Source organism: Panulirus ornatus, chromosome 34, assembly GCF_036320965.1.
Source record: "Panulirus ornatus isolate Po-2019 chromosome 34, ASM3632096v1, whole genome shotgun sequence".
Taxonomy (NCBI): Eukaryota; Metazoa; Arthropoda; class Malacostraca; order Decapoda; family Palinuridae; genus Panulirus; species Panulirus ornatus.
Genome location: NC_092257.1, coordinates 145,681 through 162,144, shown reverse-complemented (window position 1 = coordinate 162,144; position 16,464 = coordinate 145,681). Strand labels below are relative to the sequence as shown.

Here is a 16,464-nt window from a genome sequence, read left to right as displayed (position 1 = left end):
GTACCATCTACCATGGCCGTACATCCCCTCTATTATGTACATGTACCATCTACCATGGCTGTACATCCCCACTATCACGTACATGTACCATCTACCATGGCTGTACATCCCCTCTATCACGTACATTTACCATCTACCATGGCTGTCTCTGTATGGTAGGGTCAACACCAAACAACCACCATCTGAACGGTCGTTGTCATGTTGTGGTAGCGGATCGCAAGCCAAATACTGGCCTTAACCTATTTGTTCAGGAGCTTATATGATGGATGTGTATAGTGATGTGACCAGGAGAGTCGACGCCAGGAGCCGTTAATATAACGGAGGGTCGACCTCTTGACCAGAAGGGAGCTGTTTACCTCCATGATGGTCGTTGCTAGTTACACACACATCACTGTTCCCGCTACCCTAGTAACCAAGGGTTCAACTAGCGGGTCCTTCACACCGTGACGACTGGCGCGCGTCACAGGACCTGCGCAGCATTACAGTCAGCAGTGCTGGCAGCAGAGCGCCACTCCCTGCAGGTGCAGGACCTGTGGCAACACTAGCGCTACAGTCACCTTACTCAGCAATGTTAACTCGTGAACGTCAGCCAGCTCTCCCTCAGGCAGGTACTGTACTGGGTAAGGAAGTACCGATTAAATATATGACTACTCCATGAAACTTGAAGGTACGGTACTAGTCAGTATGTGTCGAGTGTACATGCAACATGCCTGCCCGGCGCGGCACCAGTCAGTATGTGGCGAGTGTACATGCAACATGCCTGCCCGGCGCGGCACCAGTCAGTATGTGGCGAGTGTACATGCAACATGCCTGCCCGGCGCGCGCGATAACACTTTTTTCTAACGAACTTCCTCACACACGTGCAGGCAACCCGCATCGTTCTTTCCTCTCTGCTCTCCTCGTCTCTTTCCGTCATTTATCTACATATCCTCATAGACCAACTGGGTGATGTGAGGAGAGTGCTGCTGGTTGTAACCAACACTGGGTGGTGTGAGGAGAGTGCTGCTGGTTGTAACCAACACTGGGTGGTGTGAGGAGGGTGCTGCTGGTTGTAACCAACACTGGGTGATGTGAGGAGGGTGCTGCTGGTTGTAACCAACACTGGGTGGTGTGAGGAGAGTGCTGCTGGTTGTAACCAACACTGGGTGGTGTGAGGAGAGTGCTGCTGGTTGTAACCAACACTGGGTGATGTGAGGAGAGTGCTGCTGGTTGTAACCAACACTGGGTGGTGTGAGGAGAGTGCTGCTGGTTGTAACCAACACTGGGTGATGAGGAGAGTGCTGCTGGTTGTAACCAACACTGGGTGGTGTGAGGAGAGTGCTGCTGGTTGTAACCAACACTGGGTGGTGTGAGGAGGGTGCTGCTGGTTGTGACCAACACTGGGTGATGTGAGGAGAGTGCTGCTGGTTGTAACCAACACTGGGTGGTGTGAGGAGAGTGCTGCTGGTTGTAACCAACACTGGGTGGTGTGAGGAGAGTGCTGCTGGTTGTAACCAACACTGGGTGGTGTGAGGAGAGTGCTGCTGGTTGTAACCAACACTGGGTGGTGTGAGGAGAGTGCTGCTGGTTGTAACCAACACTGGGTGGTGAGAGGAGGATGCTGCTGGTTGTAACCAACACTGGGTGGTGTGAGGAGGGTGCTGCTGGTTGTAACCAACACTGGGTGGTGTGAGGAGGGTGCTGCTGGTTGTAACCAACACTGGGTGGTGTGAGGAGGGTGCTGCTGGTTGTAACCAACACTGGGTGGTGTGAGGAGAGTGCTGCTGGTTGTAACCAACACTGGGTGGTGAGAGGAGGGTGCTGCTGGTTGTAACCAACACTGGGTGGTGTGAGGAAGTTTAACTGGTTGATCATCAAGCAACAACCAAACACTCGCTCGAAGATCACATATGAAACGCGCATGTGTGTCGGTGGCGTGGTGGCCTGCGTGCTGTGTGTGTGGTGACCTACGCGCTGTGTGTGTGTGGCGGCCTGCGTGCTGTGTGTGTGGCCTACGTGCTGTGTGTGTGGCGGCCTGCGTGCTGTGTGGTGGCCTAGGTGCTGTGTGTGTGGTGTCCTGCGTGCTGTGTGTGGTGACCTACGTGCTGTGCGTGTGGTGGCCTGCGTGCTGTGTGTGGTGACCTACGTGCTGTGTGTGTGGTGACCTACGTGCTGTGTGTGTGGCGGCCTGCGTGCTGTGTGTGTGGTGACCTACGTGCTGTGTGTGTGGTGGGCTGCGTGCTGCGTGTGTGGTGGCCTGCGTGCTGTGTATGTGGTGACCTACGTGGTGTGTGTGTGGCGGCCTGCGTGCTGTGTGGTGACCTACGTGCTGTGTGTGGGGTGGCCTGCGTGCTGTGTGGTGACCTACATGCTGTGTGTGTGGCGGCCTGCGTGCTGTGTGGTGGCCTACGTGCTGTGTGTGGAGGCTTGCGTGCTGTGTGTGTGGTGGCCTGCGTGCTGTGTGGAAACCTAGGTGCTGTGTGTGTGGTGGCCTACGTGCTGTGTGTGTGGTGGCCTGTGTGCTGTGTGTGTGGTGACCTACGTGCTGTGTGTGTGGCGGCCTGCGTGCTGTGTGTGTGGCGGCCTGCGTGCTGTGTGTGTGGCGGCCTGCGTGCTGTGCGTGTGGTGACCTACGTGCTGTGTGTGTGGTGGCTTGCGTGCTGTGTGTGTGGTGGCCTGCGTGCTGTGTGTGTGGTGACCTACGTGCTGTGTATGTGGTGGCCTGCGTGCTGTGTGTGTGGCGGCCTGCGTGCTGTGTGGTGGCCTACGTGCTGTGTGTGTGGCGGCCTGCGTGCTGTGTGGTGGCCTACGCGCTGTGTGTGTGGTGTCCTGCGTGCTGTGTGTGGTGACCTACGTGCTGTGTGTGTGGCGGCCTGTGTGCTGTGTGTGTGGTGACCTACGTGCTGTGTGTGTGGTGGGCTGCGTGCTGCGTGTGTGGTGGGCTGCGCGCTGTGTGTGTGGTGGCCTGCGTGCTGTGTATGTGGTGACCTACGTGGTGTGTGTGTGGCGGCCTGCGTGCTGTGTGGTGACCTACGTGCTGTGTGTGGGGTGGCCTGCGTGCTGTGTGGTGACCTACACGCTGTGTGTGTGGCGGCCTGCGTGCTGTGTGGCGGCCTACGTGCTGTGTGTGGAGGCTTGCGTGCTGTGTGTGGCGGCCTGCGTGCTGTGTGGAAACCTACGTGCTGTGTGTGTGGTGGCCTACGTGCTGTGTGTGTGGTGGCCTGTGTGCTGTGTGTGTGGTGGCCTGTGTGCTGTGTGTGTGGTGACCTACGTGCTGTGTGTGTGGTGGCTTGCGTGCTGTGTGTGTGGCGGCCTGCGTGCTGTGTGTGTGGCGGCCTGCGTGCTGTGTGTGTGGCGGCCTGCGTGCTGTGCGTGTGGTGACTTACGTGCTGTGTGTGTGGTGGCTTGCGTGCTGTGTGTGTGGTGGCCTGCGTGCTGTGTGTGTGGTGGCCTGCGTGCTGTGTGTGTGGTGACCTACGTGCTGTGTATGTGGTGGCCTGCGTGCTGTGTGTGTGGCGGCCTGCGTGCTGTGTGGTGACCTACGTGCTGTGTGTGTGGTGGCCTACGTGCTGTGTGTGTGTGGTGGCCTGCGTGCTGTGTGTGTAGTGGCCTACATGCTGTGTGTGTGGTGACCTACGTGCTGTGTGTGTGGTGGCCTGCGTGCTGTGTGTGTGGTGGCCTACGTGGTGTATGTGTGGCGGCCTGCGTGCTGTGTGGTGACCTACGTGCTGTGTGTGTGGTGGCCTGCGTGCTGTGTGTGTAGCGGCCTACGTGCTGTGTGTGCGGTGACCTACGTGGTGTTTGTGTGGCGGCCTGCGTGCTGTGTGTGTGGTGACCTACGTGGTGTTTGTGTGGCGGCCTGCGTGCTGTGTGGTGACCTACGTGCTGTGTGTGGGGTGGCCTGCGTGCTGTGTGGTGACCTACATGCTGTGTGTGTGGCGGCCTGCGTGCTGAGTGGTGGCCTACGTGCTGTGTGTGTGGTGGCTTGCGTGCTGTGTGGTGACCTACGTGCTGTGTGTGTGGTGGCCTACGTGCTGTGTGTGTGGTGACCTAAGTGCTGTGTGTGTGGTGGCCTGTGTGCTATGTGTGTGGTGACCTACGTGCTGTGTGTGTGGTGGTTTGCGTGCTGTGTGTGTGGCGGCCTGCGTGCTACGCGTGTGGTGACCTACGTGCTGTGTGTGTGGTGGCTTGCGTGTTGTGTGTGTGGTGGCCTGCGTGCTGTGTGTGTGGTGGCCTGCGTGCTGTGTGTGTGGTGGCCTGCGTGCTGTGTGTGTGGTGGCCTGCGTGCTGTGTGGTGACCTACATGCTGTGTGTGTGGCGGCCTGCGTGCTGTGTGGTGGCCTACATGTTGTGTGTGGTGGCTTGCGTGCTGTGTGTGTGGCGGCCTGCGTACTGTGTGGTGACCTACGTGCTGTGTGTGTGGTGACCTACGTGCTGTGTGTGTGGTGACCTACGTGCTGTGCGTGTGGTGGCCTGTGTGCTGTGTGTGTGGTGACCTACGTGCTGTGTGTGTGGTGACCTACGTGCTGTGTGTGTGGTGACCTACGTGCTGTGCGTGTGGTGGCCTGTGTGCTGTGTGTGTGGTGACCTACGTGCTGTGCGTGTGGTGGCCTGTGTGCTGTGTGTGTGGTGACCTACGTGCTGTGCGTGTGGTGGCCTACGTGCTTTGTGTGTGGTGACCTACGTGCTGTGTGTGTGGCGGCCTGCGTGCTGTGTGTGTGGCGTCCTGCGTGCTGTGTGTGTGGCGGCCTGCGTGCTGTGTGTGTGGCGGCCTGCGTGCTGTGTGTGTATGTGTGTGTGTGTGTGTGTGTGTGTGTGTGTGTTGACCTACGTGGTGTGTGTGTGTGTGTGTGTGTGTGTGTGTGGCGGCCTGCGTGCTGTGTGTTGACCTACGTGGTGTGTGTGTGTGTGTGTGTGTGTGTGTGTGTGTGGTGGCCTGCGTGCTGTGTGTTGACCTACGTGGTGTGTGTGTGTGTGTGTGTGTGTGTGTGTGTGTGTGTGTGTGTGGTGGCCTGCGTGCTGCGTGTACTCGTCTTTGTTTCACTGGACAATGGACTGTGGCCCCACAGAGCTGGTGTTACTTTTAGACATTTGATCACCTCGTGATCAAATCAATTTCCCAGAAAGGTAAGGAGAGTAATGCTAATCTTTGTGTTGTCTCCCCAGCCTCCAGCCAGCTGACATCTGCAGTAATGAACTGGAAGATCTGGTTCTTGACCACAGTAGCGACAGTAATGCTCTTCATTGGTCTCGTGTTGTGTAGGGTTCTAGGTTCTGCCAATCCACCTATGCAATACTGTCCCCTGGCAGCAGTTGGGAATGCTGCCTTCACAACTAAACCTCCTCCTCCTCCTTCAGCCACCGACGACGTACCTGCCCTCACAATGTGGCCATTTATAAAGGCAGTTGGCTACACCGCGGGTAGTGGCTTTGCTCGACCTGATGCTGGCATTGCTAATGTGACATACTTCATGTCGACATATTTGTACAGGGACGTGACCACTGATGACGTGTTCAGAAACGATAGAGACAAACAGAGTCATTTTCGAGAGCGCCATGATAAGAAGGACGAGCTCATGAACACGTCATCAAAAGTGTCCGTAATATCGGAAGGTAAAATGGATCGTCCACAAAACTCAGCGATGAACATAACTACTCCGCTATTTACAGAGACAAATGGCTCGGTAAACAAACATATCCATGATACAGACACGGGGTCAGATGATAATCACAATGTGAATGAATATACTACAGTAATCAATAAGGATACTACAGTAATCATTAAGGAATCTAAAATGGGTGAAAAACCAGTCAAACGGCGTGGCCAGAGGTCCTACCTCGCCAACCATCAGCTGGGGCAGTCGACGGCGGGTGTAGCGCCCCTCATGTTGGCCAGCCGGTACCACTATCTGCCCCTGAAGGATGATGGAACAGTGAGCCAGGTCGACCCCTGCCCACCACCCTCGCCACACACGGGAAGCGGCAGCAATGTTTTTGCTTTCCTCACTTTCGGCGTCGTGACCGTTAACGTCCTCATGAACGCCGTTGCAAATGTCAACAGCAACAATCGGAACAACAATAACAATGAAAACAATAACAATAATAACATCAACAATGAGAATGTCAGCAATAACCTGGACTCCAACATGAACGATAATACTATTTCCACTGGTCGCACCATGCACAACAGCACTACTTCCTGTGCGTGTCATGGTCGCCAAGTGCGACGTCGGGATACAGTAGAGCATGATACACCGGCGGAGCCAAGTAAGCAAACGCTAAACATGTTAACAACCAACGCCAGAAACTTCATATTAACTCTGGAACAGCAAGAGCGACCAGAGGGACCCAAGACGCTGACACCAGCATCACAGACGACTCTGAAGATGGAGTCAGGGAAGAGGAACCTGAAGACAAGGCCAGCATGTTTAGTGTGGATGATGGGGTGTGTGCCACGACTGGTGTGTGAGGCTCACAGATCTGCCAAGCTTACTCAGGGACTCGCCTCACTCGCCCTCAAGATTTCTGGGTAAGTTGGGGAAGACCTCCAGCAACAACCCTTATTATAACATGGCGTTTCACGCTAATCATTAGCCTTCCTTAATTGCCAGTCTTTACATTAGTATCTTCAACTCTGGGTGACGAAATCCTCATATTTGATCATTACTTAAGTACTCATCTCACCATTTTACCTAACACACATTTATCTTCTTAATACCAAATATTTTTCTTGTTATCCTACACATGAACATAAACCAATGCATTCTGAAATTTTCATATAATTCCTCATTTTCCATTCTAGTAATGGTAGAAACTTAGACACTTTGTAACACGGTGCATTCCCAGGTTAGCAGTGGGGAGGGTGGGGGTCCACCACGTGTCCCCGCAAGTGTTGGAGGAGGCCCGTGTCCAGGGTGCCAGCGGAGGACCCTGTGTGTCACCATGTTCCCCACCTGCACTACTACTGCTCCTGCGTCAGGTGTTCAACAGTCGCTATGAGACAACTAGTGATGATTGATCCACATAAGACCTAGCCAGCTTTCCAAGGATAAACTCTTCATGGAAGAAATGCATCACGGAAGTTAAATGGAAAACTATGAAAGCTATGAACAACTGTCACGATATGGTTCTGGATCATCCGTGTTGTTATTGTGGCTATAAAATCACATATCTGGTCGATATAACCACAACAGCCTAACACAACCAAACATTCTAAAGATTACCATGTATATACAGTATAGCATTATTAGAGTCCAGAAACTTACAATGAATAATATTGTATTACATGTCAACAACCACCGTTATCACTGGTTAGATGATGCAATGTACTCTTGTGTTGCTCAACTACCTGTTACCCACTTGTCTCCATCAAGCCATTGTAAGTTTGTTTACACAATAAATGGTAGAACATGGAAACACAGTTTACCTGGCAGCTTCCTATAATTCAAACTTCTAAAAGATTGCCAAAAAAAACCGTGTACATAAACGCCATAACATGTCAGTATAAACCAAACATCTGAGGCATGGAATAAATCTTTCGTTCTAATCCAAATGAATCTAAGATTTAATGACGGCGTTTCGTGAAGGTGATACATTCACCTGTGTGACGTAATCAACACCACTTATGTCCTATTTAACATCTGATCCAGTTTATCTACAGAAGGAACTTTATTCTCTCATCACTAATAAGATCTTCGTGACCCGTTACCTTAACAATCAGTAGCAGGAAAATTTGAAATGGTGGTCGGGACCGTTAAGACCCTGCGTGAGGTGGGGAGCAAGTCTATATGTTGATTCCAACACTTAGGTTCATTCAAAAAGTTTACAATAGTTCATTGAAGGACGCGTTTTAAATGGCATAAGACTGTAAAGCCTTTCTTTAATTACTGTAAAGTGTGATTATGTCATGAAATATTAACAAAACACAAAATTATGGAAACGATCATGCAGTGAACTAGCTAAGATCCGGATGATGGGGGGAAATATACAAAAAGGTTGAAACTTTGGCGAAATTATAAAAAAAAGTCAACAAAACGAAGTGTGAAGATGATGATATATCATCTCAGAAGAGGGAAGTGTGAGGATGATCATATATCATCTCAGAAGAGGGAAGTGTGAGGATGATCATATATCATGTCAGAAGTATGACAAGTGCAGTATCGTGTTGGCCTTTCGTCAAGTAAGCTAATGCTGAGTTTGACTCAGAGTGAAGCAAACAAGACACGGTGTACGTATTAAAATTTCGGATGCAACGGACGTGCCAATCTTAATGTAAACTGGAAATACAATTGAAATGATAAATCTACCGTCCATGTCACTCTATCAGTCTAGTAACACACCGGAAATAAAGGAAGATGATATTAGCGAATTATGACCCACTGTACGAGTGTGTGACTCATGTTATATGTACTACAACGTACGGTAAACTTACATGTTACACGAGAAGTGCGGACGTTACTACACTTAGTAACAACACTTGTCTCTCAGGAAGGCGAGTGAAGCGTTACGTCTGCACGTGATGTCCTGCTTGTGTGAAGGCAGTGTATTGCTCTCCATCGTTTATTCTCCTTAAGGATGACTTCACTAAGACCACGATGATCAGCGGGGCTTGGCTACCTTCGTAAACTAACAGACACACCATGACGAGAACACGGTTCAGGTGAGAGGACCTCCACACGTCTATGTTTACAGGGAATAGTTTAACTGGTTGTGTTCATAGCACGACATGAAACATTACACCATTATCGTTATATGAACAACTGGCTACCTCTTAACCCAGTTAACATCTCGTCTGCAGTCCATTAGATATATGATTTTGCTTTAAAATGATTTAAATGTTTTTCTCACAAAATGATAATCATAATATGGCATTAAATGTTTTGTATAAAACCAGTAAATATTATGTGTCACGGAAGCACAGGCAGCCGTGTGCTGTTGGGCTCTCATTGCTATACCAGTGTCCCGTATGTAAGCTCATTTTCCAGTTCATTTTACAAAATTCCTCTTCCATGTTATTCATTGTATAATCTGTACAACTTTTCAAAGAATACCATTGGAAAAATAGTTCGTATTAAAGTCATCTGCACACTAGATAAAGTCATCATCATCATACAACACTGCGCACCGTACGTCTGGTATTGCACGTCACTGCCATCTAGTGAGTATGAGAGAAATTTTACAGAGAATATGATCAACGATCGTCCCTCTGAGCAAGAGCACGTTTGTAGACAACACAGCTCGTTACATAATGACATATCTATCTATCTATCTATCTGTCTCTATGTATATGAAGGTATGAGCTCCCTTACCATCGTAGATGATCCATGGAGGTAATAGATCTAGGGTCCCATGTGAGGGAGGCGAGCTAGACCCTCTCTGCTACTCACCGCGTCGGCACCACCACAGGAGGACCTCGCCAGTCGGCAGCTCGCAGTGTGCGCTCCACCATCGACGTAAAAGTCGTGTTTTATACATATTGAGACAGAATGAACTTTATCTAGAAAGACGTTATCTCTAAGAGCAAGATAGATATTACAAGAAGTGTCAGCAGTGTAAAGTGTTTGGTGAGGTGGACAGCAAATCGAAGTGACACCTGGGAAGTTGAGGAGTGTGTGTGGCGGGTGGTGTTGCCCAGTGTGCATAACCCACACCTGCCTCAGCTCGCCTTCGCCTTTGTCTGGAACAAGATGGAAAGGTCAGTGCTGAGAGGTATGCTCATCATAGTAACCAACCTCGTTCTGTTTAACACTGTAGATGGAAAGATAATGTTTGATACAAGTTCGTCCCACGTCGTGTCCACCAGCCCGTGGAAGCCACGTGTTGGTCGCCTGAAGGAGTACCGTAATGATTCCATCAAGACATCCAGTTTATCGGGTGTTGACCTGAGGATTTATGACAACGGCGTAGTATTAGGGCATCAGGACTCCTGGGACTCCCCCAGAACTCAGCTTAAGGAGGTGAAAAGCGGACTGAGACTGAGGCGAAGGACCACGATGCCCCGAGCGAACGATCAGGTGGTTGTGCTGGGCCGACGACCAGACCTGATGAAGGAGCCGAATGTGAATATTTTCAATGAAGATATAAGAGACAACCATCACAGACAACTAAACCCAGAAAACTGGTGCAATTACACGAGTGTAGAAGATGACACAACAGGTGAGGAGCGGGTAGGTGGTGCACGACCTACGTCAGGTAAACCTTCGTCTGGAGTTTCATCATCACTGGTCTTACCACCTATTATAATGACGTCACAGCCAATCATGAAGGCAGAACATAACATAATGACGCGGGAGTCTGGCTACGGAGGATCGTCCATCTTTGCTCTGCTGAATTTTATCCTGGTAGTTTTCAACGCCATCCTCAACATTGTCAACAATATAAATAACAACAATAATAACAACAACAACAACAATAACAATAACAATAATAACAACAACAACAATAATAATAACGTGAATGAAAACATGGTTGAGAACATGAACATCATGAACGCCAGGGCTGTCTACGCTGGGGCGGGCCTCAGCTAGCCAGCTGAGGCCAAGGCGTCCCTAGCAATAACCAGCAGAAGCCAAGCTGCTGAGCACCTGGTCGTCATGGTTGTTAACATGGCAACATGTGATGGTAGTGATGATGACTAACACCACGCGGTATTACGCCGTGTCAGTTTCATAAACTACCTTTATGAAATGGAGAGTATTTTCCGTACTAGTAAATTGAGCTTATTTTCTGTACTAGTAAATTTCACCTTTTTAAAAAAGATTTGATTAATATAAATGTTACCTTACCAAGTTTTTCTTTTTCATGCCATTCAACGCATCTTGCAATGATTTGTCAACACCAATAATGCTGAACATTTAATGTGAAGTGGAAGACCCGTTAAAACGTAAACAGGCGCTTCACCTCTAGTAATGAGCCGACACACTCACACATCACATAGTATGACAAACTTGGCCTAACAGAGAGTCAACCTAGTGGTTCTGGAAATGAGAATATACATTGAACACGACCTACAGCTGTAGGACGGTCCAGGTGTGGCTGTAGGGCGGTCCAGATATGGCTGTAGGGCGGTCCAGATGTGGCTGTAGGGCGGTCCAGATGTGGCTGTAAGGCGGTCCAGGTGTGTCTGTAAGGCGGTCCAGGTGTGTCTGTAAGGCGGTCCAGGTGTGTCTGTAAGGCGGTCCAGGTGTGTCTGTAAGGCGGTCCAGGTGTGTCTGTAAGGCGGTCCAGGTGTGGCTGTAAGGCGGTCCAGGTGTGTCTGTAAGGCGGTCCAGGTGTGTCTGTAAGGCGGTCCAGGTGTGTCTGTAAGGCGGTCCAGGTGTGTCTGTAAGGCGGTCCAGGTGTGTCTGTAAGGCGGTCCAGGTGTGGCTGTAAGGCGGTCCAGGTGTGAGTGTGAGCAGCTAATGATTTATTAAGTTCGGATCCGTAACATATGGATACTTGGAACGTGAAGGTCGGGGCTGGGATGTGTACATGATTTTGGTTGCAAACATTACTGAGAAAAGAAACGATGATTAACGTACTGCAAACCTGCTGAGAGAGAGAGAGAGAGAGAGAGAGAGAGAGAGAGAGAGAGAGAGAGAGAGAGAGAGAGAGAGAGAGAGAGAGAGAGAGAGAGAGAGAGAGCTGTTATTTTCCGTGGGCAACTGGGCCTCCTCACCGCCTCGCTCACACAGCCGCCATTAAGACCACTTGTGTGTTCCCAGTGTCTAAAACCCACAAATTATTTAGCTCACTTTGTGTCTGATGGTGAGGATGGCCTGGCGACCGCTCACCACTCGACACCGTCGTGACTGTTACAAACACCATGACCGTCTTACCAGGAGTCACCATGATGTGGCTGCGCGCCCTGCTCACGGGTCGCTGGAACGAGCCTTACCTTCCCGTTATGTTGACTTGCTCCTTCGTCAGGAAGAAGAGAGCGTAGCGTTAATCTCTCAAAGGTTAAGGCGGTTCAAGCATACATACTATGTTCGAGAGACTGTAGCTTTGTATATGATTATGATATTACACTTCAGAACCATATTACCCAAGTGTATGTGGCACTGGTGTTGTAGAACGTCACCTGAACCAGACTCTTGTTACGATCACGATCTATGAAAGTTATAACTCATGTTACGACTGGTCGAGCTGATCATTGCCTAATGTAAAGTAAGAAGCATAACTTTGGAAGTCCATCTCTACGTTCAGTAGGCCTGGGTTCAGGATGTGTAACAGTGGTGTTAGAGGAGGTATATACATACCTGATCTGCCTCGTGGAATCAAAAATGGATTTAATGATAGACATTGTAACGAAGTTGTTACGTACTGGAATTGTGGTTTCCCGGTTTCGTTCAGCAGGTTTCTTAGCCATGACTTATCACATGAGTCATATTATTACGCGCTTACTGAAGTGGCGATGCATCTACGTAAATATCTATGAAGTAACGAGTTACGATTCGTCGAGTGGTGGGTGAGTTAATAATTGTGGGTGAGTTACTGGTAGTGGGTGAGTTACTAGTGGTGGGTGAGTTACTAGTAGTGACTAGAATCATAGGTAGTGACTGCGTCATAAGTAATTATCGAGTCAGTTAAATGGTTAGTTCTCGAAGCGGTCATTTAACTGTGGAGTGTTATGTCATTTTTCTCGTGGGAATGATTTATATAAGTGATTTATTTAAGCAAAGGTGTTGAATGCCAGCTAGACTCAAAGATTTATATTTTGTATTGAATGATCCATTCATTCATTCTTCAATATTTGACATATTAGTCTAACTACCGGGCAACGACTTGCATTATTACCCAGTGGTTCAGGAGACATCTGGTAACTCGTCCATGTGAACCTTACTTGAAGGCCGACCTTCTCCGCCGCATTAAACCAAATTATCATTTGAATCTTTACTTCGTTAATCACGTGATTGGGTCATCCTGTGACGCAATCTCCTTCCTCAATAATGGCCTTCAAGTAGTGGTGTGAGGTGAACTGGCCGCCCAGCCTCGTGTAGAACACCTTCGTGTGATTCTAACACTGGCACAGGTACTACTGCCCTGTGCTGACTGGCATCCTGCTTGTAGCGGTACACTTGTCTACCTTAGTTTTTAGAACGTTTTATATGATGTTTGTTAAGAGCAACATTGTCCAATGTCCTTGATTATCATGAATGATTTTATCTTAAATGGTAACTAATATAGAATATCATTACCAACTATCCTGGGATTATGTAAATTATCTCATGTGAAACATAAATTATTTATTCATAAAGAAACAAACATAAATTTTGCCATGAAACGTTCTTGTTTACATGTCTATCACTCCCACAGAGTGTGGCTGGCGATGCTGTTCGTGGGGACGACCACTTGGCCTGTCACACTCCTGCTGCTTCCTCATACGTCTTGGGCTCTGGCGACCCCGAAGTCTCGTCCGAGCATGACAGAGGCGCTGTGGCCAAGTCTGACAAGTTCTCAAGACTCAGGTGTGACTGTTTCACAAGCGACAATTCCCAATGGCTCTCAAGGATTAGAGTTGACTGATCTGGGGGCACCAAATACTACTGATTTTCCAAGTAGAGGTCTAATTCCACCTCAGGAGCTGATTCCATCACAGTCTCGTGGGTCAAACTGGAAGAATCTGCTCCACCAGAAGTCAGAGTCTTCAGTTTTTCAGTGGCCAAGCCTGGGTGATCCTTACTGGTCAGATATGGCCATGGCTGAGGGAATCTTTTCATCTCCATCGTCACCAGTGTTGCACCCAAGTCGCCTCTATCCTCGCCAGACACCAAATATGTCATCAAATATGTCATATGGTAACACCGTAACCAAGCCTGAATATGATGTTACAAGTATATCGTCCTCCGTCAGCAACAGTTACTTGGATGACATTCATACGAGCGTGACCTCCATCATGAATGGTCCAGCACAGAGTGGCCTCCTAGCCTCGAAGCCTAGTGGTCCGCTAGATAACCAAGAAGATGACGTCGCCCCAGACCCCCAGGAGAGATTACAAGCCACGAGAGGAAGCCAAAGTTTTGATACTAAAGACAGTAAACCTTACCGAGGGAAGTTGAACACCCTGACATACCTCTTAGATCTAGCCAGGACCCTGGTGGCAGTGGGCATCGAACGCGACCGAGGCGTGTTTGGTAAAGTGCAAAGCAAAACGTTCCCACTGTTCGGGTTTCTCTCGTTTCTGATGCTTCTGCTGAACAGCCTCCTGCTCATCCAGCAGAATATCAACATAAATAACAATAATAATAACAACAATAACAATAACAACAACAACGATAATAATAACAATAATGATAACAACAATGATAATGGTGCCAGAAGCAACGACATCTTTCTTTTCCGGCAGTTTGACATCAGTGACATCATCAGTCGCATAGAAAGTAGAGGAGGGAAGTTATAGTTTGGAAGGAAGTTTGGAGGGCAAAGACTTACGTCCAACCTGTCAAAAGCTTTGGAAACGTGAAGGGCCACGATGAAAGCGTCACCAAATGCCTAAAGTTCAAGGACCAGAGATGTAAGAGTGGTATAGATTTGCCTTCAGAGCTATACGCCTTGTGGGGTAAGAGCTGAGAAAGTACTCTAAAGGCGCTGCGTGAGGAAAATATAGGGTGGGGCATAGGTTCAACTGGAGGAGATGAGGAGGACAGCTAGAGGTGGAATCATCCAAATCAAAATTAAAGAAGACCGGCTGAAGCGAGAGGTTTTGTCAGCTAGAGTCAAGTATAGACTGATCACTAAGGAGAAAACGCTGTGTTAAAGAACTTACTGGAGAGACATTTAGTCACGATCTAGAAAGATTTATCACTACAAAAAGAAATCAAATCACATTTTATTTTTGCGACGGTGTGCTTGATCTTATTATAAACAGCTTTGCAGCGATTTCGAGTAGAAATGAGAGCGATGTGGCATTCAGGAAGAGTTTTATGATCCAATTGGCTCAGTCCTTCATGCAAATTACATTAGAATAGGAACGATCAAACTATGATTATGGAGGAAATGATCCAGCAGATGAATGGAAGTAAGACAGCATTCCACTCAAGATAACCTCCGCTATACCGTCAGCACAACTGGCGGCTTCTCGACCAGCAGCAGAGCAGTAGCCATTCTTAGGGAAAGTCAGTCAAGGGTCAGAGCTGGCGTATCAGTGGGGTAGCTGATGGTTGTTCTCATTTAGAGGTGATGGAAATAATGGAAATAAGGTCATGGACGGAGTGCCCTTAGCGAGCAGAAATCAATACGTGTAGAGTGGAAGGAATCATAGTGGAAGATATCATAGGTAAAACAAGAGATCGAGTGTCTGAAAAAGTGGTCGTGATGATTGGGACTTCGGCTGAGTGTTTAATGAACCCGTTCACCAAGACTGGGGCATCTGTCTACAACCATTGATGCCTGCAGTGACATCCTCTGACTTGTAACCCGATGCGACAACCTACCTAACTATCTTTTCATACAGTGGTCAACACATATGGGTCAAGGAAGTGTATACGAGATCTTAGCTCTCATGATATTTGTGAGGCCTGACACTCTAACATGATAATGAATATCAGTTATGAAAACCTCAGTTATTGTTTTTGTTTTTAACAAAATGATGATACTCCCTGATGATACTCCTTGATTATAATCTGATAATACTCCTTGATTATAATCTGATAATACTCCTTGATGACACTCCTTGATGATTCTTCTCTAGTATAACAACATTGATTAAAGAGCACGTAGCACATGTAAACAACAATGTGTCATTAGTTTGAGTTGCTATCATTTTATCAGGAAAAAATGTTCTACCAACCCTAATAACAAATTTGTGAAGATATTTTTTTCTATGTAAGATATAATGTATTGTTCACAGCGGATATTGGGACAGCTGCAGTGAAAGGTCAGATCAATTGTTGAAGGGTTTTAACTGCACCAAGATCATCCTGAGCAGAGCCTAACCAGTCCTTGTAGAGTACAATGAAATCCCCAGTCTGGAGGAGAGAGGACTCAGCAAGTGTAGGTGGAGAAAGCTCAGATGGTCGAACATTTCTACATAAAGGAAGAATATAAGGGAAAATACACAAAACTTAAATTTGACAAAGTCAGAGAGAGTAGGGATGGTTTGAGTCAAGTGGCTTGAAAACTTAGGAGACATACGATGGATTGGCAGAGTACTGTGAGAGGCACACAACTGACTCTTGATGGGGGAAGCACGATAGATCCGAGTGTAGAGGGAAAATAATGATAGACACTTGGGAAGTTGATAGATAGGTGTCCTGCAGAGGGAAGGCAATATTTGGTACCACGAATGTTGAAGAAATGAATCGTAGAAAATAAGACAGGTTAAGGAGCAAGAAAGATGAAAATATCTGAAAACTGATATTTTTGATAGATGTATAAATGCTGAAAATTCTAAGAATGATAAATATGTTATTATTATTAATCATATATATTGATATTAAAGACAATAACAATGGTAAAGATAATTATCCTGTTACTATTGTCACCAGTAATTGGCAATGGTGATGA

The 16,464-nt window shown here is 48.0% G+C and overlaps 2 protein-coding genes and 1 long non-coding RNA gene across 4 annotated transcripts in view; 2 read left to right on the top strand and 1 right to left on the bottom strand.

The window, feature by feature from the left end:
* Positions 1-8,661, bottom strand: part of LOC139759728 (uncharacterized) — a 44,539-nt gene extending 35,878 nt beyond the window's left edge. The window contains exon 1 of the long non-coding RNA XR_011715132.1: positions 8,411-8,661. This is a non-coding gene — a long non-coding RNA (uncharacterized lncRNA). The remainder of the gene's footprint in view (positions 1-8,410) is intronic.
* On the top strand, positions 346-7,388 carry LOC139760009 (uncharacterized). 2 transcript variants are annotated; one of them, XM_071682752.1, is made up of 3 exons: positions 346-620; positions 5,146-6,508; positions 6,826-7,388. In XM_071682752.1, the coding sequence occupies exons 1-3, from the start codon at positions 569-571 to the stop codon at positions 6,995-6,997; spliced, it is 1,587 nt and encodes a 528-aa protein (XP_071538853.1). In that variant the 5' UTR covers positions 346-568; the 3' UTR covers positions 6,998-7,388. The 2 variants fall into 2 exon arrangements, with proteins under 2 accessions (XP_071538853.1, XP_071538854.1); XM_071682753.1 differs by having other exon boundaries at positions 348-608.
* A 4-nt stretch (positions 8,662-8,665) lies between the features above and the next one.
* LOC139759726 (uncharacterized) lies at positions 8,666-16,462 on the top strand. The gene is made up of 2 exons (XM_071682121.1): positions 8,666-9,673; positions 13,276-16,462. The coding sequence occupies exons 1-2, from the start codon at positions 9,666-9,668 to the stop codon at positions 14,357-14,359; spliced, it is 1,092 nt and encodes a 363-aa protein (XP_071538222.1). The 5' UTR covers positions 8,666-9,665; the 3' UTR covers positions 14,360-16,462.
* The last annotated feature ends 2 nt before the right edge of the window (positions 16,463-16,464 follow it).